A 25657-nucleotide genomic window follows, 5' to 3' on the forward strand; every position below is an offset into this window, starting at 1 on the left:
CATCATTCACCCTCTTTAATTAATTTAGCTCCCAACAAGGGGTTACTGAGATTCCTCCATCTAAGTACGCGCCCTCTGTTTCTCATAGGAAAGCCCATTTCATCAGTTTCCAGTAGTAAAGAAAAGGACGGGGACCACCTTACCGATTTCTCTTCCATTAGCCGCTTGACTCTGGCTTTCAGCTTCTCCTCTTGCTGTAGCCTTTCCTCGGTCAGCTTCTCCTTCTCTGCCAGATGCTGCCGAGTTTCCTGAGAACTGTTGATCTTCATCTGAAATGAGGGGAAGGGGAACTGCAGCTGATGGGGGACAGGACTAACGCAGGAGTCATTTCCACTACCTTTGGGGGCGGGACAAAGGTTCACGAAACTTTCTTCAAAACACAGAAAAACGATGCTTAGCATAGTAACTAATAGCTAAGTAGTAGAGCATCGTGGTTAAGAGCTCAGACTCCAGATCTAGATAGAATCTCAGCTCTAGTTCTTTCTAGACACTTCTTCGTATAGAAAAGAAGCGGGTGAACTAAGGCAGGCCGTCTTCCTCCTCATTCATCCCTGCCGGCCACTTGGGTGTGGGATTCCGTGGAGAGCACAGGCCCGTGAAGGGGCTCTGCAGCACGCCTACCTGACCTACTGCCCTTTTCAAATTGGCTTTAATGAGGTTTGCTCTGTTCCTCATTTCTTGCAGTTGAAGCAATTTCCTTCTGGAATCCTCCCGAAGCTTCTCTTCAACCTGAAAGGATGATGAAACCAAGGGCTTGCTGCTAATGTGATCATCATGCCCTCTGGGGAAAGTCTTCTTGGGGGGTGCTATTGGCAGTGGGGGAGTCCCTGAGGGGTAGTGACAGCTGCAGACCAGCAGCAGGGGTCACAGGCATGCACAGGGTGGAGGCAAACTCACAGGGAGTTGCCCCCTACGGGAAAGGGATGAGCTCTGCACCCGGGGCTCAACTATGTTCTACCGCACACTCCCATCCCAGCTCGGTCCCTAACAAGCCATACGACACTCGGAAAGTTATTTCACTGCTCCGTGACTCAGTGTCCTCATCTGTCAAATGGGGATGATGATACTAGTATCACTGCATAGAGTTATTGTGGGGATTCAATGTTTGGCATAGTGCTTAAGGGCTCTGTGAGTGTGTTAAGTACTGTTGTAACCTATGAAAGGTGGACGGGAATGTCCGCCGTACAGTCTCTTTCTAATAACTCATGATGGGTACTTGGAAATGTTATGATTGGGTTTATTATCATAACTGTTTGTCATTACCACTTTGAGCACACTCACTGGTGGTAACCTCTATGGAGGCTTGCTAAAGCAATGTCTATTAAGAATTGCAGCCTGCAAACGAAGGCATTTAAAGTGGAGAAGCTTGCCTACTTTTCCCCCCTTGCTTGGGTAACAGTCAACGCACGGTAGGCTTGGGAGTGCTCCACGCTACCCTTGGCTGGCCAGTGTAGGCCTCGCAGCTGCTCAATTCTTGGATGCACCTGCTGAGCCCTGGGCCCTGGCACTAACAGGAAATGAGGCAAACTCTCGTAAATAAATGGAAAGTTTTTGTGCTGAAACAAATTCACAGGCTGTTTTTTTAGGGATCTGAAGAGGGGGATCACAGGGATCTAATAAAAGACCCAGAAAAGCCCTTAAGAGCTTTCTTCTGAGTAGTGTGGTCCAGTGGAAGAGCCTCTACCCAGCTCCGTTACCTTGGAAAAGTCATCTAAGCTCTCTGGGCCTTAGTTTTCTCCCAGGTCTAAACATGCTCGGACTTCTATGTCAGCAGCCTTTTTCATGTGCTGCAAAAGCCAAGTCCAGCCTTGGACTCTGCCCCTGTCTGTGTTCTGCATGAACAGCCCCCGTTCCCAGCCCCAAGCCTCAGAGTCACCTTCAGTGGCCGCCCTGCTCCCTCTCTCACACTCGGTCATCTCACTCTTGTCCTCCAGTCCCTCTCACATGCAAGCTGGACTGTGACAACTGGCCTCCTTGCCTCAAGTTTAGTTTCTTCCAGTGCAATCTTAACGGTACTCTGAGAGTTACCCAGCTGTAAGGCAGCTCTGTCCAACAGAACTTTCTGCAATGGTACAGGTACTCTGAGCGAGGCTGTGTTGTCTAATACGGCAGCCACCAGCCACATCTGGAGATCAAGCACTCGAAATGGGGCTGGTGTGATGGAGGAACTGAATAAATAATTTTATTTAATTTTCATTAATTTCAGTGTAAAGAGTAGCATGTGGCTGTTTGCTACGCCAGGGTAACTGAAGTCAGACGAACCTGGAGTCAGACAAAACCGACTGTGCCATTGGGCTAGTTTCTTTACTAGTAACTAGTAGCCTTGACTTTCTCATCTGTAAAATGGAGAGGATGATTTCTAGATCACAGTGCTGTTGTGAAGATGAAGAGATGAAATGTTCAAGGGAACACCTAGTAAGTGAGAAATTGTAACTATCATTGTCACCCTGATTACTGTCCACGAATGTCATTGCATCAGTCACTTGTTCAGAAGCCATAGTAGCTCCCCACTGCCTGTGTGGTACAGAGCCCAAGCTCCTGAACTAAGTCAAAACACCAAGCCAGGGATTCAAGAAGTAGCTACGAACTCTGAACGAGGTAAATAAAACTGAATCCACACCTAGATAAACCATAATAAAACTGCTGGAAATCAAGGGAAAAGACAATCTTAAAAGCAACTGGAGAAAAAGACAGATTATGCAAAGGTACAACAGTTAGGCTTACAGATGACTTCTAAATAGAAATAATAGGAGCCACAAGACAATAGTGACATATCTAATGTGCTGAAAGAAAAGAATTGCCATTGTAGAATTCAATACGCAGTCAAATGTGTTTTAAGAGTGAAGGTTAAATATACATCTCCAGGCAGACACACAGGCACATGTGAGAATTTGTCATCAGCAGAGCCACAATGAGGGAAAACATTAAAGGGTATTCTTCAGACACAAGAAAAATGAACCCAGGTGGGTGATCAGAGATGCAGAAAAGACAAGCAACAGTAAGGGTAATGTGTGGATATGATACTGACTATAGAAAAACACTAATAATGTCTTGTGGGGTTTTAAGTATGAAGAGGAGTTTAGAAAATGACAGCAATGGCTTATAAATCTGGAGGGGGTAAGTGAACTTAAGGTGTTTGAAACTCATTGCACTGTCAAGGAGAAGGGCATAATTATCAACTACTATTGCCTCTTGGTAAGTTAAGAATGCAGGGCTTCCCTGGTGGCGCAGTGGTTGAGAGTCCACCTGCCGATGCAGGGGACATGGGTTCGTGTTCCGGTCCAGGAGGATCCCACATTCCACGGAGCAGCATGGCCCGTGAGCCATGGCCGCTGAGCCTGTGCGTCCGGAGCCTGTGCTCCACAACAGGAAAGGCCACAACAGTGAGAGGCCCGCGTACCGCAAAAAAAAAAAAAAAAAAAAAAAAAAAAAAAAAAGAATGCATATTGTAGTCTTCAGGATGACTACAAAGAGAATAGTAGAAGAGTGAAAAACTTAATTAATGTGTGATTTTGGTGAGTCAAGGATGAATGCTATTGTCTTACTATTACTAAAAGAATAGTAAAAATGTGAAATATTTCCAAGCTAATAGAGGGGGAAAGTGGAATAAGAGAAAACCATCCACTCAGAAGGAGGCAAGAAAGGAGAGAAAGGAACATAACACAGATGGTACAACTGGTATTGAGCAAGAAGGTAGGTTTAAACCCCAGTACATGAGTAATTACATAATATAAATGGACTAAAAGTCAAAGATTGTCAAACTGGATTTTGTAAAAATGATACGCTATTTAATGGCATATGTCTAAACCTTAAGACAAAAATTGACAGAGAACATATGAAAAAGATATGGTATGAAAACTCTAACCAACAGAAAGCCAGTGATGAAGCTAAATGACAAAGGAGACGTTAAGGGAGAAACACTACTAGAGATGAAAAGGGACATTTCATGATGATCTAAAGTTTTGCTCTACAGGAAGTATTAGGATTCTAAATTCATATGCACCTAGTAACACAGCCTCAAAATATATAAAGCAAACATCGTTCATATTAAAAGAAGAAACACACAAATGACAAACATGTTGAGATTTTTAAAAACATTCTCAATGATGGAACAAAAAGCCAAAAAAAAATCAATATGAGAATTTAAGTTGGAACAACATCATTGGCAAACTTGGTTTAATGGATCAATTCTTTCTTAGATAATTTCACAATTAAGATCTGAAGGCAGTCTAGGGTACTGGTTACACACAGGAGCTTTGGAGTCAGGCAGACCTGGATTCAAGTTCTGCCACAACTACTTTATGCAAGTGAACTTGGATAACTTCCTTCACCTCTGTGAGCCTCAGTTTTCCCGACTGTAAAGTGGGGTGAATACCAGTATAGACCGCATGGGGTCATTGTGAGGATGAACAGAGATGATGCAGGTGGAGTGCTTGCCCCAGAGTGGTTCCCAGGCCGACCTGTCCCTGCCATACCTTGCTCTTTTCCTGCAGCGTCATAGAGATCAGGCTCTGCTCGGTACTGCTCCTTTTCAGCTCCACCCTGAGCTTCCTCATTTCTTTTTCCATGTCATGGATTTGCTGAAAGAGTTCCAACAACAGGGAAGTCAACTTCAGAACTCATTTCATCCGGTTCATTAAGGCAGAAACCTAGTCTGGGATTCGCTTCATTCCTTCCCTTGGGGGACAGTTCCACATCTTTGAGGCAAAGTAGACTTTCTTTCAACGGATGCAATGAAAGGGCTGGGTGAGGGAAAATTTGAGTTTCTTTTGAAGATCAGCATGGATCCTGGATTAAACAGTACAAGATACCTATCCACTCATTAGAATCTCTTTCCTTGGGGTATATTTTTGAGTTCAATCTAAATAAGGGCTGTTTGGAAGACACAATGGGCACAGTTTGGAAGAAAAGAACAATGACATTTTTCTTTTTTCTCATTTGAGGCAGAGAAGTGTGCTCCTGACAGAGAGAAGAACACACATCTCCTCCCCCCGTCCCAGGCACCGTGCTTCACAACGGATGGAAAACGTATGTCTGGTGATGTGCACAAGGGTTCGGGCCAGTACAGGGGGTGAACATTTACATTTAGTGGTCATCTTTTCATTTTATAAATTTTTATGTTCATCTTCCATACAAGGCCAGTGATACATTTGCTTTTTATTTTGTTTTTATGAATTGTTGTAAAATTGAATGTATTTAAGCAAAAATAAATCAAGAAGAGTTGTGTTAATAACAGTGCTCAGGGCTGTGCTAAAACTTGTGACAGTGGATCATGAAAGTCTGGGCATCACAAGTCCAGGGGTAGGGACCACGGTGAATTTCTAGCAGCATATGGTGGCCACCTCCCGTCCCTGTCCCCAGGGGAAACCTGATGAGGGGCCTTGAGCCAATTGCCCAGAAAATCTGGGGAGCGTGTGTTTTCCATGATCTTTTCACCCATCTCTTTGAGGCTAGCAAATCAAAGAATTAGGAGACTACATTAACAGACAAACACCCAGAAAGCCCCAGAGCTTGTGCTAGCTAATGGGCCAAGGAACCCCTCCAAAACACTCAAGGCCACAATTAAGGCTTTCAGTGGACACCTAGGGGTCAGGAGGTTCAACGCACGGTTTTGCAGAGTTTTAACTCTTTCTCTTGGGCTTCCCACTTCTCCTTCTGGGCATCTTCCTTCTGTAACTCTTCTTTCAGCACTGAGCACTGTGGAGAAAAAGGACAAGGCCACAGGGGCTTGGCTGGGTGTCCCAAGTACCTGTGTTCACGCCCAGGAGTGTTTCCTGCTGTATAACCCAATCACACCTCTGAATTCTGAGAGGCGAGACCATTTGTGTGATGGGAGCACGGGATCCTGCAGTCATTCCCAGTTCACCCCTCTCATGAGTTCTGAGGAATAGAGCGTCTAAATTCCTCTTCAAGAGCCAGCAAACTTCACTGCAGGGGAAATCCAGCTTTGTAGAGTCTGGGTACTTAGGGTGCAGGAATTGGGATGTTTTCACGCTGTGACCGGTGAGGGTGCAGGGGGCCGAGCCAGAGAGCTGGGGTCCATCTTAGGGCTTTTGTGCAGGTTGCATCTCAAAGACACAACTGCCCCGACTGGTGTGGAGGGGTAAACGGAGCTGTCTTGCCCGAGGGTGGCTTGGCAACAGGCATTAAGTGCATAAGGATGGATGTGCCTTCTTTTGACCCAGCAATTCCCACTTTAGGAATGTACCTTAAGGACAATGACTGGAGAAATAAGTAAATCTGTAGTTTCAAGGATGCTCTTCACAGAATTGTCAGTAACCGTGGAATTAAAAAAAAAATGAGGAAACATCCCAAGTGTTGTTTAGAACAGCAGACCACTTTATAACACTGGGTACATCCAGGAGAAAGTATGTAGCTTTTAAGACGAATGATAAGAGCGTTGATTTATTAGCACGGGAAAATAGTAAGTATTTAAAAATTTTAAAAAGGTGCATAGAATAAATTCACTATAAAATGATTGATTGATTGATTTCTAGGCAATATATAGAAATAAGACTGGAAGAACATACATGAAAATATTAACACTGATTTCTCAAGGTAGCATTTCCTCTCCTCTCTTTTTACTTTTTCTTCTCAATGTCATCTACATATTTTTCTAAAATAACACACATGATGTATGTCATTAAAAAAAAAAGGCATCTCAAATGTTCACAAGAGCAGTACCCTTGGTGGTGACGAGCCCTTGTGCTATTGGCCAGCACAGTCTAGAGGAGAAGGGACCTCATTCCGAGGGCAACAAGGAAGGGGAAACGGGGACATAAATCATCCAAATGCACTTCAGGAGGTAGAAGAGCCAAGCAGGTGCTGTCTTTGCAGATTCCTTCTACTTAGCACCACCTCTGCATCCCCTTCCCGTCCCCAACACACACACACACACACACACACACACCACATTAAACAGCTATAGCACATGCCTGGGAAGACACTCTGCTTGGGAGAAACGAATGCAGAGGGCTTAGCCAGGCAGCCAACCCGGGGCAGAGGCAGAAGAGCACAACTAAAACCAGCCTCCCACTTCTCAGAAAACGATTTTGTCATCCCCATTTCACAAATGGGGAAATGGAGGCCAAATAAGTTACAATAAAAGAAAGCTCTGGGATTGGACCCTGGTCTGTCTGATCCCAAAGCTCGTGCAGTGCCTTTCACCAGCTCCAAACTGGGTATGGTACTATGTACTAGGTATTACTTATTTTGCCTTTTCCTTGGAACCTCAAGATCTGTTCTCACCGCACCCCCATGCAGACCTAGCTATCGGGTTACCTCTGGGAATCTCTGAGTTGCCACCTGAGATGAAAGCTTCGAGGTTTTACCTTGACTCACAGAAACAGGCACATCATACAAATACTGAGAAATCTTATCCTATAGAGGCAGGATTCTAAAGTTAGCATTGAAGGCAAGATTTGCAAATAGTCAGTTACATGGAAAAAGCTCTTTGCTTGACTACCACGTTCATCTTCCATAGAGACATTCTACACACTAAAGTCTAAGGAAGAAATGAGAGTCTGCGTGTTTGCATCTGGATCTTCAGACATTCTGCTTTGAAGACAATTATGAGAACCAGTGGTGCTGGGACCATGATGCAGCTGTTTGGTCATCCTTGCTCACAGAGAGATCGTATTCTGTTTAATGTTAAACTTTATACTGGCAGTATATGCTCATAGGTGGGTTTGTTGCTGGGATTAAACAAACTCATTTATAATAGGGGTTAGAAAATGTTTGCTGGATTTGAAAATCTATTATGCTTATTCTGAGCCACATACATGCTGTCCTTTGAAAGGCTTCAGAGAAGTTGGCCACCTGCCCAGCAGCTACCCTCCCTGTGTCCTTGGGCACTGGCCTCATCTCACCACCGTGTGTCATGTGACTCCACTGTGTCTGCTTTTCGCAGCTACAATTTGCTGATGACCCGACACTCACTCTGGAGCTGAGGGCTTCGAGCTGGTGATCCTTTTCTTTGTTCTCACTTTTCAGTTGATTCACCTCCTGTTGTAGTTGTTGAACTTGACCATCCTTTACTAACACGTCTCTTTGCAAAGATGACACCATCTCTGTAAAAGAACCAAACCAAAACAAAACAAAAGACTCATGGAGGTCAAAGAGGCAGGAAGGATTATTGGCAACACCGTGGCTGTCAGCCAATGTTTGGAAAAGACCTTCCAAGTCCTGGCCACCACCGCTGCCTGCCTACAATTGGGGAGGCTTTTTCCAAGGGTCCCAAGAGAAGGAATGGGAATGAGAGCGAAGTCCACGGAACAGGGTTTGAGGCTTCAGTGAGAATGAGGGGCAGTCAGCACCAGCGAGAGGAGAAACCTTTGGGGGCCCCTTGTGGGCACAGGCCAGGCAAAGCTGGGAGGAGAGGCCACACCATGGGCCTGGGGAACAAAGGCCCAGCACAGGGAAGGTCCAGGAATTCTTCTCCAGAGGCCAGGAGACGGGCGTGTGGCAGAGGGCACTGCTGGACACTATTGATGGGGTGGTTGGTTTCACAGTCCTCTGAGTTTGGACCCCTCTCTACCACTTATTAGCTTGGTGGTCTTGGACAAGTTATTTCACCTCCCACTGTCTGTCCCACACAGAGGTATTGTAAGGGTCAAATGATGCGGTATGTCCCAAGAACACAAAGTGGCTAAATTATGTTTGTTACAGGGCGCCTATTATTTTTCTCAGCAGCCAGCTTCCAAAATGGCCCCAGTGATCCCTACCACCTAGAATTCATGCCCTGTGTAGCCCCTCCCACCCTGAATAGGGCTGCCATGGGTAACCAATATGATACTGTGGAAATGACGGACTGTTTCCTCCCAGGCTGTGTCATAAAAGACACTGTGGGCTCCTCTTGCTCTCTCTCGAATCACTCACTCCAGGGGAATCCAACTGATGTGTCGTGAGGACACTCAAGCAGCCCTAGAGAGAAGCATGTGGGCTGAGGGACTAAGGCCTCCAGCCAATAGCCACATGAGCAGCCATTCGGAAGGGGGATCCTCCGGCTCCCTCCGAGGCTTTAGATGACATGACTGATGCCCCAGCCGACATCTTGACTGCAACTCGTGAGAACTAAGTCACCGCCCGCTCAAATTCCTGAACTACAGATACTGGGTGAGATAATAAATATTGGTTGGGGTTTTATCCATTACATTTTGGGGTAACTTGTTATGCAGCAATAGTTAACTACTCCATTACTGTAGTATCATTTTTTTAACATCTTTATTGGAGTATAATTGCTTTAAAATGGTGTGTTAGTTTCTGCTTTATAACCAAGTGCATCAGTTATGCATATACATATCTCCCCATATCTCTTCCCTCTTGCATTGTACTATCATTTTGAATAAAAGTGGGAAGAAGGGTGCATAAATGCAGTGGTATTGGGTTATCTCCTACGGTTCTTTTCTTGAAAGAACATCAGGCCCAGTTTTAGTGGTAGGTATCAATCAAGAATGTCTATGAAATAAAGCACAAAATGCTCCAGAATTTCAGTTTAAAAATGAGCTCTGCCTCCAGGACACAGTTCAGTTACTTGGAAATTCCTCTGGGGCTTGCCACACTTTGAGTGGGTCCAGCCCATCTCAAGCGTTATCACAACCCAGGTCTGTCCGACTCCCTGATCGGAGAAGGTGGGATCTGAGACAGGCTCGATGCTTGGATGAGGTTTCACTGGCCGACATATGGGAGGAAGGTGAGGACCAGCGAGTTCATCCTTCCATTCCTGGTGCCCAGAACAGCACCTAGCCTGGGGGAGGTGCTCAGAAAATATCTGAGGACATCCCAAGTGAGGGAGGAGCATAAGCAGAGACCTGGGGGCAGCAGGGGGTGGGTGTGGGTGTCATTAAGTTGCAGAGTGAGGCAGAAGAAAAGCACAGATTCATACAGAGATGGGGATTCACGTGCGACTCAATGCTATGCCTGGCTTCTACAGCTTTGGGCATGTTTCCTGCTACGCGCTGGCTGCTTTCAGAGTGATGTGCCCCTCCGAGGCTCACTGCCTCTGCCCTGTCACCTGCTTTTCTCCCTCCCCTCGTCTGTGAGTGGTCCCATCCTCTTCAGGTCTCTAGGCATGTCAGTTTCTGCTTAAAAAACTCCACTGGATTCCCAACACCCTTGCAATAAAAACCCAGACCCCCGACCCTGCCCAGCCCCACAATCCCCTGTTCACTCCACGCAGACTCGCTTGCCCTTGGATTGTCCTTGCCCACCTGAAACAGGTCCTCTCTAAAAGAAGGACATAGCCGTGGAGGATACAACATAAACTGGTTAGAATCGGCTAGGTCCAAGGGGGCGTAAGATTCGACTTCCTGGGGAACTGGAGCCTCATTACAGGCTTATTGTAATACATTAGCAAAATGACACACGCACCAGCACCAGGACTGTTCCGAGGCTGACCATAAAGGTCAAAAAGTGGGTGGTGGGGCTTCCCTGGTGGCGCGGTGGTTGAGAGTCCGCCTGCCGATGCAGGGGACACGGGTTCGTGCCCCGGTCCGGGAAGATCCCACATGCCACGGAGCAGCTGGGCCCGTGAGCCATGGCCGCTGAGCCTGCGCGTCCAGAGCCTGTGCTCCGCAACGGGAGAGGCCACAACAGCGAGAGGCCCGCGTACAGAAAAAATAAAAATAAATAAAAGTGGGTGTTGGCCCAATTCCTGGAAATCCCTGCCCCTTCCCCAAAATATTAGAGTTGTCCCAATCCTCCCACTCATTAGCCTATAAAATTACCCAGCCCATAAAAACTAACCGCCCCATATTTGGGGGTCTCTACCCTTCTGAGATGGCCCACACTCTGTCTGTGGAGTGTGTTTCTCTCTAAAGAAATCCACTTCTTACTTTGTCTCTCCCTGAATTCTTTCTGCGATGAGACATAAAGAACCTGAGCTTTATTAAGTCCCGAGGCCAGATGAGTGATCTCGATTAAAAGATAGTGGGTTCTGACTGGGTTCGAGTCCCAGCCCACGGGTTCAAGTCCCACCTGAGTTCCATGGTTGCACACCCACTAAGCTGGTCCCCCTTGGCCTCCCCCCTTGAAGCGCTGGCCACCACGACACACAGTTTATTTTCTCCACAGCACCACTGCTCTCTGAAGTGGGCTTGTTTATTCATCCATTTACTTCTATTGTCTGTCACCCCCTCCCAAATCTGTGAGTACAGGAATCTGACTGTCTTGCTTGGCTCTCCCTCCCCGGAGCCTGGAACGGGGCCTGACACCTAGTAGGAGCTCAAGAAACATGTGGAAGCAATGAAGGAATCCAGGGAATCAAAGCTCAGCCACAGCTGTGCGTTGGCTGCCCCTCTCCCAACCCAGGCCCTTTATCAGGGAACCACCTCTGATCAAATTAGAAAATGGTTTCCCTTGGGCCCAAGTGCACTCGGCTGAAATGGGTGAGACCATGGGTGCCTTAAAGGAGTGACCCCATTTTGTCCACGCTCTAGTTTGCACTCACGCTTCTTTGTGCAACCACCCAAGCCACAAGGCGACCTGTGTTCTCCCTGGTGGGGCCAGTGCTCAGGAGACCTTGTAGCCAAGAGATACCATTCTCTCAAATATTTACCAGGCCCTGCCCTCGGAACTGGGTGGCAAGAAACCTCCACTGAGGGAGAACTCTAATGCACCGACACGGGTGATCCCTGAGGCTGCACCCAGGTCACGGGCACAGGTGTGCTGGTTGACTGGTGATGTCTGCAGGGGGAGGGCAGAAGCTCTGGGGCCTGAATGCAGAAGGGCCTCACCTGACGTGATGGTGGCCTCCCTCCTTAAGTTCTCGGCCTCGTGCTTCAGGGAGGTGATTTCTAATTTTCTCTCAGACAGGGTCTGGCACAGCACCTGGTTGTAGCCTTGCTGTAGGGCACTGATCTGTGGAAAGAGGCAACACACAGTCAGAGGGGGCCAGCCAGGCCTGCAGGACACGCCGGTACTTCTCCAACATTGAGCAGAGTCGGGTTGATCTTGGATCGGGGTGTTGGGGAAATCAAGGTTTTCAGTTGTCACTAGTGGAAGGGGCAGGAGGGGGCCTGTTCCTTCAGTGACCACCATGTCATCGGTCCTCGAGACACGAACCTTATCTTTGTGGCCACCCAGGGGCTCGGGTGCTGCTGTCTTCCTATGACCTGTGGGTTTTCAGCCATAAATAGACCAGCTGTTGGTTCCAGATCATCCAGCACTGACTGGATGCACAGCAAAGTTCAAGAGCCGGGAGCAGGTTATGAAATGAATTCCCTCTAATGAGAATAGAGGGTAGTTTATACCTCACAGAACACTCCAGAGTTTACAAAGCCCGTTCACACATGCTACACTGATACTTGTCACAGCGTTGCTGAAGGCTGACGTTCCCATTAATGTGCCCATTTTGCAAGGGAGCCAGGTTGAGACTCAGAGAGGTTAGGCCCCCTGCTCGGGATCACGCGGCTGGTCAGACGTGGAGTCTGATTCAAACCCAGTCTTTTTTTTTTTTTTTTTTTTTAGTTTCTGCTTTATAACAAAGTGAATCAGTCATACATATACATCTGTTCCCACATCCCTTCCCTCATGCATCTCCCTCCCTCCCACCCTCCCCATCCCACCCCTCCAGGCGGTCACAAAGCACCGAGCTGATCTCCCTGTGCTCTGCGGCTGCTTCCCACTATCTATCTACCTTACGTTTGGTAGTGTATATATGTCCATGCCTCTCATTCGCTTTGTCACAGCTTACCCTTCCCCCTCCCCATATCCTCAAGTCCATTCTCAAGTAGGTCTGTGTCTTTATTCCCGTTTTGCCCCTAGGTTCTTCATGACATTTTTTTTTAAATTCCGTATATATGTGTTAGCATACGGTATTTGTCTTTCTCTTTCTGACTAACTTCACTCTGTATGACAGACTCTAGGTCTATCCACCTCATTACAAATAGCTCAGTTTTGTTTCTTTTTATGGCTGAGTAATATTCCATTGTATATAGGTGCCACATCTTCTTTATCCATTCATCCGATGATGGACACTTAGGTTGTTTCCAGCTCCGGGCTATTGTGAATAGAGCTGCAATGAACATTTTGGTACATGTCTCTTTTTGAAATATGGTTTTCTCAGGGTATATGCCTAGTAGTGGGATTGCTGGGTCATATGGTAGTTCTATTTTTAGTTTTTTAAGGAACCTCCATACTGTTCTCCATAGTGGCAAACCCAGTCTTTAGTTGCCTGGTTCCTCCTTCCCAGGTGGCTCTAGGAATGAGTGTGAGAAGTTGGAGGCTGTAAAGCATGGCATGGACTCGGGAGCCGGACTGTGGCCTTCAAGTCCTGCCTCTGCCAGTTAACGGGCTTTGTGAACACAAGGAGGACACCATATTCTGTTTCCTTTTGTTCAGTCTGTACGCAGGGTGATGGTAGTCCCAACCTGATAGGATTGTTAGAAGTATTTTAGTAAGTTAGCATGTGTACAAGTGATCAGATCATGCCTGGCACACGGCTCAGGGGGATGAGCTGTGACGGTCCTCTCCTCTGACTACCCACGCGGTGTTTTTTTTCTTTTGTTTGGGGTTTATTTTGTTTTTTTTTGCAGTACGCGGGCCTCTCACTGTTGTGGCCTCTCCCATTGCGGAGCACAGGCTCCAGTCGTGCAGGCTCAGCGGCCATGGCTCATGGGCAGAGCGGCTCCACGGCATGTGGGATCTTCCCGGACCGGGGCACGAACCCGTTTCCCCTGCATCGGCAGGTGGACTCTCAACCACTGCGCCACCAGGGAAGCCCTCACGGGGTGTTTTAGCTTCAGCTTCCCTCGTCCGTCTCTGGGGAAGGTAGTTGGTAATCTTTATGTGTGCATTTGTAAGCCTTGCCAGGCTCACTTAAACGCCAGTGTGGTTGTTATTAAGCGCAAATACAGGGGAGTCCCTGGTGACGCAGTGGGTGAGAGTCCGCCTGCCGATGCAGGGGACGCAGGTTCGTGCCCCGGTCCGGGAAGATCCAACATGCCGCGGTGCGGCTGGTCTGTGGGCCGTGGCCGCCGAGCCTGCGCATCCGGAGCCTGTGCTCCGCAATGGGAGAGGCCACAACAGTGAGAGGCATGTGTACCACAAAAAAAACAAAAAAAAAAAGGAAATACAGGAATCGTGGGTGGGAGCACCACAGGCCGGCTCTATCTATGGCTGCTGTGAGCACCCTCTAAGTCCATGGCTCAGAGCCCCCTCAAGGGCGGGCCCCCCTCCAGGGGTCTAGGTCTACACGTGGGGTGCGGAAGGCTCTCCATCAAATGCAACGTTGGTAAGGGCCCGAAAGTAGCTGCCAGGCCTCGGCCTCCACAGAGCAGGTACCTGAGAGGTTGGGAAAGAGAGCTGGGCCGGGAACACCCTCCCTCTCGGTTTGATGTGGCCAGACTGCTTGTTCTGAGTGGCCCGGACGTCCCCACCTCAAGGTGCACTGTGGGCCTTTGCTCTGTGATTTTTCAGATGTCAGGCCTCAGTACTCCACAGGGACACGTTTATTGGGGCATAAATGCCACGCAATCCGTAGACAGGACAAGAACTACCTTGTTGTTTTGTTTTGTTTTGTTTTGTTTTTTGCTGTACGCGGGCTTCTCACTGTTGTGGCCTCTCCCGTTGCGGAGCACAGGCTCCGGACGTGCAGGCTCAGTGGTCATGGCCCACGGGCCCAGCCGCTCCGCAGCATGTGGGATCTTCCCGGACCGGGGCACGAACCTGCGTCCCCTGCATCGGCAGGCGGACTGTGAACCACTGCACCACCAGGGAAGCCCCACTAGCTTGTTTTGATAGATCAAAACGGAAGTGACAAGGAGAAGGATGTAATTTCTTTTCTTTTTTTAAAAATAAATTTTATTTATTTATTTATTTATTTTTGGCTGCGTTGGGTCTTTGTTGTGGTGCATAGGCTTATTGCAGCGCCTTCTCTTGTTGCAGAGCATGGGCTCTAGGCGCACCGGCTTCAGTAGTTGTGGCACGAGGTCTCAGTAGTTGTGGCACACGGGCTTAGATGTTCCACGGCATGTGGGATCTTCCTGGACCAGGGCTCGGGCCCGTGTCCCCTGCACTGGCAGGCGGATTCCTAACCACTGTGCCACCAGGGAAGTTATGGGTGCAATTTCTTTGTTCTCCTAAGGTAAGGTTGCCAGATTTAGGGGAGGAAAAAAGGATGTTCACTTAAAATAGGATTTCAGATAATGAATAATATTTCAGTGCAAATGTGTCCCATGCAATATTTGGGACACACACTAAAACGAAATTCTAAAATTCAAATTTAACTGGGTGTCCTTACTTTATCTGGCAACCCCACCCGAAGAGAGTTCCTAAACTTCAGTCATTCATATACCACTTTCACCATTTTTCCCATGTCTCTTGGCTAGCCCCACTATAATTTCTTAGCATTTTTCGTAGAAGCAGCTCCCTTTTTAAACTCAAAAACGTGCATTAAATTAAAAATAACTGTTATAAGAGTAAATAGAGACTCAGTATCTTAAATAAAAATGATCCCTCCAAAAGAAGAAATACAGGAATTTCCCTGTTTATCATCAGACCAGGTTGCAGGCAGCACACTAAAAAAAAAAAAAAAAAAAAAGATTGGGGGGAGGTGGTGGGCATGCCCAGGTAATGGAGTTCGGGTGTGCTGATATGGTCACCAGATGGCGATCACAGCCTTTGGTCTTGGTTTGTGTCCTTGGAAATCTTGTCATTATTACTCTGGTAGAATTAACAGAAGCGTCAAGGTCTCACACGTTTTCCGACTCGTTTCATGCACCATCATGGTTCAGAGTCTAGGACATTTGGGGCAGTTACACTTACATTTTCCCTGGGGCACCTGAGACATTTTTGGGGGGGGTCTATGCTAGAAGTTGAGGGGACACAGGCCACTCTGACCCCCACTCTCCCCAAGGCTATACTTTTGCATGTTTGTGCTTTGGAAACTTTGAGTAAAAAAATTCTTTCACATTTTACTTTTCTCTGTTGGGGGGAAATACCACTTTTCCATAAAAGGTCCTTGGAACACTGAAAGTGTTTGTAAGCTCTTCTCAGCTTAATGCTTTTATTTGCAAGATACCAGAGATAGAACACACAGAGACAAACTTCCGGGAGGGAAAACATACGTTCCCCTCTAAGATTCCAGTGGTTTTGACAGATTGAAAATATTTCAATCTGAGTGTCAGAGTTTTAGGATTTCAGATTGCTGGAAAACTCCAAAGAGTCTTCAAACCTCTTTGATAATTTTACTATCAAAATAAATATCCATATTGTTTGTAATGGCATAAATTCCAAGACGTTTAATGTCTGTTAAGCTGTGTAATAAAATGGGCACTGAATCATAAGAAAGTTAAGAGTGCTAGGAGGAGTGATTGTTTCAGGATGATAATTTGGCTTCTAATTACCACAGGCGTATAAGAGCACATGGAGGTAAGAATTTTCTAGTGATACTGTAGCAGATCGAAGATCTCTGAGAGCAAATCATTATGCACACACCTTCGGGGACCAGGGAAAACACATAAAGTAATCAGAACCATAAATCAACCTGCCATGTGGCTTACACTTCTGGTGGAATGCCCTGCAGGCAGTAGAATAGTTAAGAAACTAAAATGTCAGTGGATGAAACTCGATTTGAGTTCAAACGAATCGAGCCTCTGGTTCACATATGCCTTGCTATAAAATATTCTTCTTCAGTTATAAGTGAAGCTCCAGGGGTAGGGGAGGCAAGAGCATGATGCATCAGTGTAATTATTTCTAGATAATTTCTTTGTAAAAAAAACATTTTTTTCCCCCAGATATCGGCAGCCACTTTAAATAAAACTCAAATTGGGACCGGCTGATATTCAAAGATATGTGGAAATTATATAATATTCTATGTCAAATATATTTCAATTATTTAAAAAAAGGTATGTGGGGAATTGCCTGGCAGTCCAGTGGTTAGGACTCTGTGCTTCCACTGCTGGAGGCCTGGGTTTGATCCCTGGTCAGGGAACTAAGATCCTGCAAGCCGCGTGGTATGGCCAAAAATAAAAAAGGTATGTGGGAATAATTCAGCCTCATCCATGTACCTGAAAAAGACATGTCATTTTCTCAGGAAAGCTCTGAAATGGGAGAATAACTGAAAGGAATATTTCAGCAAAATTGGGTTCAGTTCAAGAAAAAGATGCTCATTAATGTGTCAGCTACATGTCAAGGTAGCTGTTTGCACTAATAATTCCTACAGGACCTGTTACTTTCCTTGTTTTTTCAAAACCAGGTTTGAAGGAGAGTCATTAGTTCCTTTAAATATTAGAGCATGTATTTGTTGACTTGTTTATTCTGTCTCCCTCACTAGAGCATAACAGGGGGAAGGATCATGTCTGTCTTGTTCTCTGCTGAATTCTCAGAGCCTGGAAGAGGGCATGGCACGGGATAGGCCCCCCAAAATATTTCTTTGGATTAATGGACGGATGGATGGATGGATGAATAAAGAACAAACAAACAGACACGGTCCTAACAGAGTTCTAGAAGGTTACTGGGCCCAACCTTTGCCTTCATGGAGCTTACAGTTTCCTGCTAGAATCTCCTAGGTTCACCATACACAATCTGAGTCCTTTCTAGAGCACCATTTCTAGGATTGAAACTGTGTACCTAGAATCGGTTACAGAGGGAAAGACAGCAAACAGAGAACAAGAGAACAAAGGCCCCCAAGCACTGACTACGGTTTTTGTTTTCCTCTCTCCTTTTTCAAAATGTTTATTTATTTATTTATATTTTTCTTATTAGTCACCCATTTTATACACATCAGTGTATACATGTAAATCCCAATCTCTCAATTCATCATACCACCACCCCCACCCCCTGCCGCTTTCCCCCCTTGGTGTCCATACGTTTGTTCTCTAAATGTGTGTCTCAATTTCTGCTCTGTAAACTGGTTCATCTTTACCATTTTTCTAGGTTCCACATATATGCGTTAATACAGGATATTTGTTCTTCTCTTTCTGACTTACTTCACTCTGTATGGCAGTCTCTAGATGCATCCACGTCTCTACAAATGACCCAATTTTGTTTCTTTTCATGGCTGAGTAATATTCCATTGTATATATGTACCACTTCCTCTTTAACCATTCGTCTGTCGATGGGCATTTAGGTTGCTTCCATGATCTGGCTATTGTAAATAGTACTGCAATGAACATTGGGGTGCATGTGGCTTTTTGAATTATGGTTTTCTCTGGGTATATGCCCAGTAGTGGGATTGCTGGGTCCTATGGTAATTCTAATTTTAGTTTTTTAAGGAACCTCCATACTGTTCTCCATAGTGGCTGTATCAATTTACATTCCCACCAACAGTGCAAGAGCGTCCCCTTTTCTCCACACCTTCTCCAGCATTTGTTGTTTGTAGATTTTCTGATGATGCCCACTCTAACTGGTGTGAGGTGATACCTCATTGCAGTTTTGATTTGCATTTCTCTAATAATTAATGATGTTGAGCAGCTTTTCATATGCTTCTTGGCCAGCGGTATATCTTCTTTGGAGAAATGTCTATTTAGGTATTCTGCACATTTTTGGATTGGGTTGTTTGTTTTTTTAATATTGAGCTGCATGAGCTCTTTATATATTTTGGAAATTAATCATTTGTCAGATGCTTCCTTTGCAAATAGCTTCCCCCATTCTGAGGGTTGTCTTTTCATCTTGTTTATGGTTTCCTTTGCTGTGCAAAAGCTTTGAAGTTTTATTAGGTCTCATTTGTTTATTTTTGTATTTATTTCCATTACTCTAGGAAGTGGATCAAAAAATATCTTGCTGTGATTTATGTCAAAGAGTGTTCTTCCTATGTTTTCCTCTAAGAATTTTAGAGTGTCTGGTCTTACATTTAGGTCTCTAATCCGTTTTGAGTTTATTTTTGTGTATGGCATTAGGGAGTGTTCTAATTTCATTCTTTTACATGTAGCTGTCCAGTTTTCCCAGCACTACTTATTGAAGAGACTGTCTTTTCTCCACGGTATATCCTTGCCTCCTTTGTCATAAATTAGTTGACCATAGGTGTGTGGGTTTATCTCCAGGCTTTCTATTCTGTTCCATTGACCTATATTTCTGTTTTTGTGCCAGTACCATATTTTCTTGATTACTGTGGCTTTGTAGTATAGGCTGAAGTTAGGGAGTCTGATTCCTCCAGCTCCGTTTTTTTCCCTCAAGACTGCTTTGGCTATTCGGGGTCTTTTGTGTCTCCACAGAAATTTTAAGCTTTTTTGTTCTAGTTCTCTAAAAAATGCCATTGGTTATTTGATAGGGATTGCATTGAATCTGTAGATTGCTTTGGGTAGTAGAGTCATTTTCACAATATTGATTCTTCCAATCCAAGAACATAGTATATCTCTTCATCTGTTGCTATCATCTTTAATTGCTTTCATCAGTGTCTTACAGTGTTCTGCATACAGGTCTTTGTCTCCCTAGGTAGGTTTATTCCTAGGTATTTTATTTTTTGGTTGCAGTGGTACATGGGAGTGTTTCCTTAATTTCTCTTTCAGATTTTTCATCATTAGTGTATAGGAATGCAAGAGATTTCTGTGCATTCATTTTGTGTCCTGCAACTTTACCAGGTTCATTGATTAGCTCTAGTAGTTTTATCGTGGCATCTTTAGGATTCTCTCTGTAGAGTATCCTGTCATCTGCAAACAGTGACAGTTTTACTTCTTCTTTTTCAATTTGGATTCCTTTTGTTGCTTTTTCTTCACTGATTGCTGTGGCTAGGACTTCCAAAACTATGTTGGAGAATAGTAGTGAGAGTGGACATCCTTGTCTTGTTCCTGATCTTAGAGGAAATGCTTTCAGTTTTTCACCATTGAGAATGATGTTTGCTGTGGCTTTGTCATATATGGCCTTTACTATGTTGAACTAGGTTCCCTCTATGCCCACTTTCTGGAGAGTTTTTATTGTAAATCAGTGTTGAATTTTGTCAAAAGCTTTTTCTGCATCTATTGAGATGATCATATGGTTTTTCTTTTTCAACTTTTTAATATGGTGTATCATATTGATTGATTTGCATATATTGAAGAATCCTTGCCTCTTTGGTATAAATCCCACTTGATCATGGTGTATGATCCTTTTCATGTGTTGCTGGATTCTGTTTGCTAGTATTTTGTTGAGGATTTTTGCATCTATATTCATCAGTGATATTGGTCTGTAATTTTCTTTTATTGTAGTATCTTTGTCTGGTTTTGGTATCAGGGTGATGGTGGCCTCAGAGAATGAGTTTGGGAGTGTTCCCTCCTCTGCAATTTTTTGGAAGAGTTTGAGAAGGATGGGTGTTAGCTCGACTCTAAATGTTTGATAGCATTCACCTGTGAAGCCTTCTGGTCCTGGACTTCTGTTTGTTGGAAGATTTTTAATCACAGTTTCAATTTCATTACTTGTGATTGGTCTGTTCATATTTTCTATTTCTTCCTGGTTCAGACTTGAAAGGTTATAACTTTCTAAGAATTTGTTCATGTCTTCCAGGTTGTCCATTTTATTGGCATAGTGTTGTTTGTAGTTGTCTCTTAGGATGCTTTGTATTTCTGCGGTGTCTGTTGTAACTTCTTTTTCCTTTCTAATTTTATTGATTTGAGTCCTCTCCCTCTTTTTCTTGATGAGTCTGGCTAATGGTTTATCAATTTTGTTTAACTTCTCAAAGAACCAGCTTTTAGTTTTATTGATCTTTGCTATTGTTTTCTTTGTTTCTATTTCATTTATTTCTGCTCTGGTCTTTATGATTTCTTTCCTTCTGCTCACTTTGGGTTTTGTTTGTTCTTCTTTCTCTAGTTCCTTTAGGTGTAACGTTAGATTGTTTATTTGAGATGTTTCTTCTTTCTTGAGGTAGGCTAGTGTAGCTACGAACTTCCCTCTTAGAACTATGGGATGCTTTTGCTGCATCCCATAGGTTTTGGATCGTCGTGTTTTCATTGTCATTTGTCTCTAGGTATTTTTTGATTTCCTCTTTGATTTCTTCAGTGATCTCTTCGTTATTTAGTAACGTACTGTTTAGCCTCCATGTGTTTGTGTTTTTTACAGGTTTTTCCCTGTAATTCATTTCTAATCTCATAGCGTTGTGGTCAGAAAAGATGCTTGATATGATTTTAATTTTCTTAAATTTCCTGAGGCTTGATTTGTGACCCAAGATGTGATCTATCCTGGAAAATGTTCTGTGCGCACTTGAGAAGAAAGTGCAATCTGCTGGTTTTGGACGGAATGTCCTACAAATATCAATTAAATCGATCTGGTCTATTGTGTCATTTAAAGCTTGTGTTTCCTTATTAATTTTCTCTTTGGATGATCTGTCCATTGGTGTAAGTGAGGTGTTCAAGTCCCCCACTATTATTGTGTTACTGTTGATTTCCTCTTTTAGAGCTGTTAGCGATTGCCTTTTGTATTGAGGTGTTCCTATGTTGGGTGCATATATATTTATAATTGTTATATCTTCTTCTTGGATTGATCCCTTGATCATTACGTAGTGTCCTTCCTTGTCTCTTGTAACATTCTTTATTTTAAAGTGTATTTTACCTGATATGAGTATTGCTACTCCAGCTTTCCTTTGATTTCCATTTGCATGGAATATCTTTTTCCATCCCCTTACTTTCAGTCTGTATGTGTCCCTACGTCTGAAGTGGGTCGCCTGGAGACAGCATATAGATGGGTCTTGTTTTTGTATCTATTCAGCAACCCTGTGTCTTTTGGTTGGAGCATTTAATCCATTCACGTTTAAGGTAATTATCGATATGTGTGTTCCTATGACCATTTTCTTAATTGTTTTGGGTTTGTTTTTGTAGGTCCTTTTCTTCTCTTGTGTTTCCCACTTAGAGAAGTTCCTTTAACATTTGTTGTAGAGCTGGTTTGGTGGTTCTGAATTCTCTTAGCTTTTGCTTGTCTGTCAAGCTTTTGATTTCTCCATCGAATCTCAATGAGATACTAGCTGGGTAGAGTAATCTTGGTTGTAGGTTCTTCCCTTTCATCACTTTAAGTATATCATGCCACTCCCTTCTGGCTTGTAGAGTTTCTGCTGAGAAATCAGCTGTTAACCTTCTGGGAGTTCCCTTGTATGTTATTTGTCATTTTTCCCTTGCTGCTGTCAATAATTTTTCTTTAATTTTTGCCAAGTTGATTACTATGTGTCTCGGTGTGTTTCTCCTTGGGTTTCTCCTGTATGGGACTCTCTGTGCTTCCTGGACTTGGGTGGCTATTTCCTTTCCGATGTTAGGGAAGTTTTTGACTATAATCTCTTCAATATCTTCTCGGGTCCTTTCTCTCTCTCTTCTCCTTCTGGGACCCGTATAATGTGAACGTTGTTGTGTTTAATGTTGTCCCAGAGGTCTCTTAAGCTGTCTTCATTTCTTTTCATTCTTTTTTCTTTATTCTGTTCCGCAGCAGTGAATTCCACCATTCTGTCTTCCAGGTCACTTATCCGTTCTTTTGCCTCAGTTATTCTATTGATTCCTTCTAGTGTGTGTTTTTTTTTTTAGTTATTGTATTGTTCATCTCTGTTTGTTTGTTCTTGAATTCTTCTAGATCTCTGTTAAACGTTTCTTGCATCTTCTCGATCTTTGCCTCCATTCTTTTTCTGACGTCCAGGATCATCTTCACTATCATTATTCTGAATTCTTTTTCTGGAAGGTTGCCTATCTCCATTACATTTAGTTGTTTTTCTGGAGTTTTATCTTGTTCCTTCATCTGCTACATAGCCCTCTGCCTTTTCATATTGTCTGTCTTTCTGTGAATAAGGTTTTTGTTCCACAGGCTGCACGCTTGTAGTTCTTCTTGCTGCTGCTGTCTGCCCTCTGGTGGATGAGGCTATCTAAGAGGCTTGTGGAAGTTTCCTGATAGGAGGGACTGGTGGTGGGTAGAGCTGGCTGTGGCATTGGTGGGCAGAGCTCAGTAAAACTTTAATCTGCTTGTCTGCTGATGGGTGGATCTGGGTTCCCTCCCTGGTAGTTGTTTGGCCTGAAGTGACCCAACACTGGAGCCTACCCAGGCTCTTTGGTGGGGCTAATGGCAGACTCTGGGAGGGCTCATGCCAAGGAATACTTCCCAGAACTTCTGCTGCCAGTGTCCTTGTCCCTTGGTGAGCCTCAGCTGCCCCCCGCCTCTGCAGGAGACCCTCCAACACTAGCAGGTAGGTCTGGTTCAGTCTCCTATGGGGGTCACTGCTCCTTCCCCTGGGTCCCAATGCACACACTACTTTGTGTGTGCCCTCCAAGAGTGGAATCTCTCTTTCCCCCAGTCCTGCCAAAGTCATGCAGTCAAATCCCACTACCCTTCAAACTCTGAGTCTCTAGGAATTCCTCCTCCCATTGCCAGACCCCCAGGTTGGGAAGCCCGACGTGGGGCTCAGAACCTTCACTCCAGTGGGTGGACTTCTGTGGTATAAGCGTTCTCCAGTTTGTGAGTCACCCACCCAGCAGTGATGGGATTTGATTTTATTGGGATTGCGCCCCTCCTACTGTCTCATTGCGCCTTCTCCTTTGTCTTTGCATGTGGGGTATCTTTTTTGGTGAGTTCCAGTGTCTTCCTGTCGCTGATTGTTCAGCAGTTAGTTGTGATTCCAGTGTTCTCGAAAGAGGGAGTGAGAGCATGTCCTTCTACTCCGGCATGTTGAACCAAATCTGACTATGGTTTTAAGCAGAATTATGCACTGAGTCCAAAATTCATCAATGACCTATTGCTTTTTTATCAACTTTGTTGAGATATAATTTATGTACAAGATCAGTGGCCAATTTTAAAGTAGTTCTTTAAAACTCAAAAAAATTTTTTTTTCTTTTATGGATTTAGTTTCAGGAGGAAGGAAGTTGACTGGTAAATCCAGACATTCTGGGTGGAGAATTTTTGGTGAAATTCCCTATAAATGAACCAGCAGCTGCCTTCAGGGTTTGATAAAAGCCTCAGTGTTTGGAACACTGTGGTGTTCCTTCTCCCCACCTCCAGCTCTTTCTGGCTGGGTCTGGGTGGGTGTGAGAAGTGGTCACTGAAGCAACAGGAGTTGGGTGGAAATGCAAAGTGGGTGTGAAAGCATGAGGTGTACAAGGTGGCAGAGCTGAGCCCAAATCACATCACTGCCTCTCACTTGCTGTGCAAGCTGTAACAAGCTCCTGGGCATCTCTGAGCGTGCCTCAGTCTCCTCATCTGTAGAATGGTATCTGTCAGAAGACTGAGGTTTAACTAGCTAATGAGGGAACTTCCCTCATGGTGCAGTGGTTAAGAATCTGCCTGCCAATACAGGGGACACGAGTTCGAGCCCTGGTCCAGGAAGATCCCACATGCCATGGAGAAACTATGCCCGTGGGCCACAACTACTGAGCCTGCACTCTAGAGTCCGCGAGCCACAGCTACTGATGCCCTCATGCTGCAAGTACTGAAGCCCATGCTCTGCAGCAAGAGAAGCCACTGCAATGAGAAGCCCACGCACTGCAGTGAAGAGTAGCCCCTGCTCACTGCAACTAGAGAAAGCCCGTGCACAGCAACGAAGACCCAATGCAGCCAATAAATAAATAAATAAATAAATAAATAAATAAATAAATAAATAAGCTAATGCACCCAAAGCACCTGCACCGGGGCCTGAACATGGTAGGCACTTAATCAAATCTAATATTGTTCTTACAAGGCTAGAAATTTGCCAACCCTCCACTCCCTGGATCTGCACTCTTCACCATGCTGTGCTGAGTGCCCATTTCTAACTACCCGGTGGCTCCGCCAAGGCTCTACCTGAGAGCTGTCACCCTGTGTTGTGACCCCAAGACCCCGACCCACTTGTCTCTGAGCCCTACCTGGTTTTTCAAGCTCTGGATCTCTCTCTGTTGGGCATCGTCCTCTTCATGCAGAACCTGAAACTTGGGCGGGATCACCCTCTCTTTCTGCCTGGAGGCGGCTGTTTCCAACAGCTTCTGCCTCAGGTTGGCCACTTGGTTCTGCAGGCTTGCTATCACGGTGTCTTTGTATTTAGATTCAAGCTCAAAATCGGAGAGACGGCTGACTTCTTTTCCCAGCAGCAGAATTATTTCATCCTGGGTGGAGGCCAGATGGGAAATTTACTAGGTGTGGGTCTGGGTGTAAGGCTGAGCCCATTTAAAGAAAGACAGGAAAAATATGGTATCATTCTTTGGGAAGGTGAGGGTAGGCAGGGAGGGAAAAAGCAGACTTTCAAGGCTATCTCTGTCACTTGGAAAATCTCATAGAGACAAGAATTGGGTTAAAATGATGTACTTGTATATAGACTCCTGTAATGGATGTCTGTACCTCACAGGTACGGAAACTTTCCTTTCCCCGAGAATTAGACTTTCATATTAAGAACAACCATCCCACTTGGGAACTTTTGTTGCTAGAAAGTTTACTTAGAATGTTTTCATTTATAATATACAGCCTAGCACACTGGGGACCTAGGAAAGGTAGTTAGGAAAACAACATTCTGTTTGACCACATTCTGCCTATAATGAGGGTTATTTTTTTTAACTTAAAACATTCTGAAATATTTGTTTTCCCTTTCCTCTCTGCTAATATTTCCTGCCTCTTTTGGCTATTCATGTATGAATTTTTCCAGGAAACTGAATCTGGAAAGTAAATGAGACAGGAATAGTGATTTATTTGCATGGGCTCATGTAAACTTTCGTCTGGAAAAACAAAATTGCTGGTAGACTTTACCCACAGGTATAATTAACCCTGTCCTCCATCTCTCCAGTGAAAAAGCTCTGCAGCCAAAGAATTGGTTAGGTTTTCC

General features: G+C 44.8%; 1 protein-coding gene across 1 annotated transcript in view; it reads right to left on the bottom strand.

Moving 5' to 3' along the window:
* LOC308611315 (forkhead-associated domain-containing protein 1-like) overlaps positions 1–25657 on the bottom strand; it is a 90721-nt gene that overhangs the window by 17967 nt on the left and 47097 nt on the right. Inside the window, exons 5-7 of the mRNA XM_081260142.1 lie at positions 24711–24947; positions 11733–11856; positions 7747–8069 (exon numbers count right to left, since the gene is read on the bottom strand). Of these exons, the coding sequence (XP_081116268.1) occupies positions 7747–8069; positions 11733–11856; positions 24711–24947 (684 nt within the window). The remainder of the gene's footprint in view (positions 1–7746; positions 8070–11732; positions 11857–24710; positions 24948–25657) is intronic.

Source organism: Mesoplodon bidens, assembly GCF_964165515.1.
Source record: "Mesoplodon bidens genome assembly, contig: HAP1_SCAFFOLD_298, whole genome shotgun sequence".
Classification (NCBI taxonomy): domain Eukaryota; kingdom Metazoa; phylum Chordata; class Mammalia; order Artiodactyla; family Ziphiidae; genus Mesoplodon; species Mesoplodon bidens.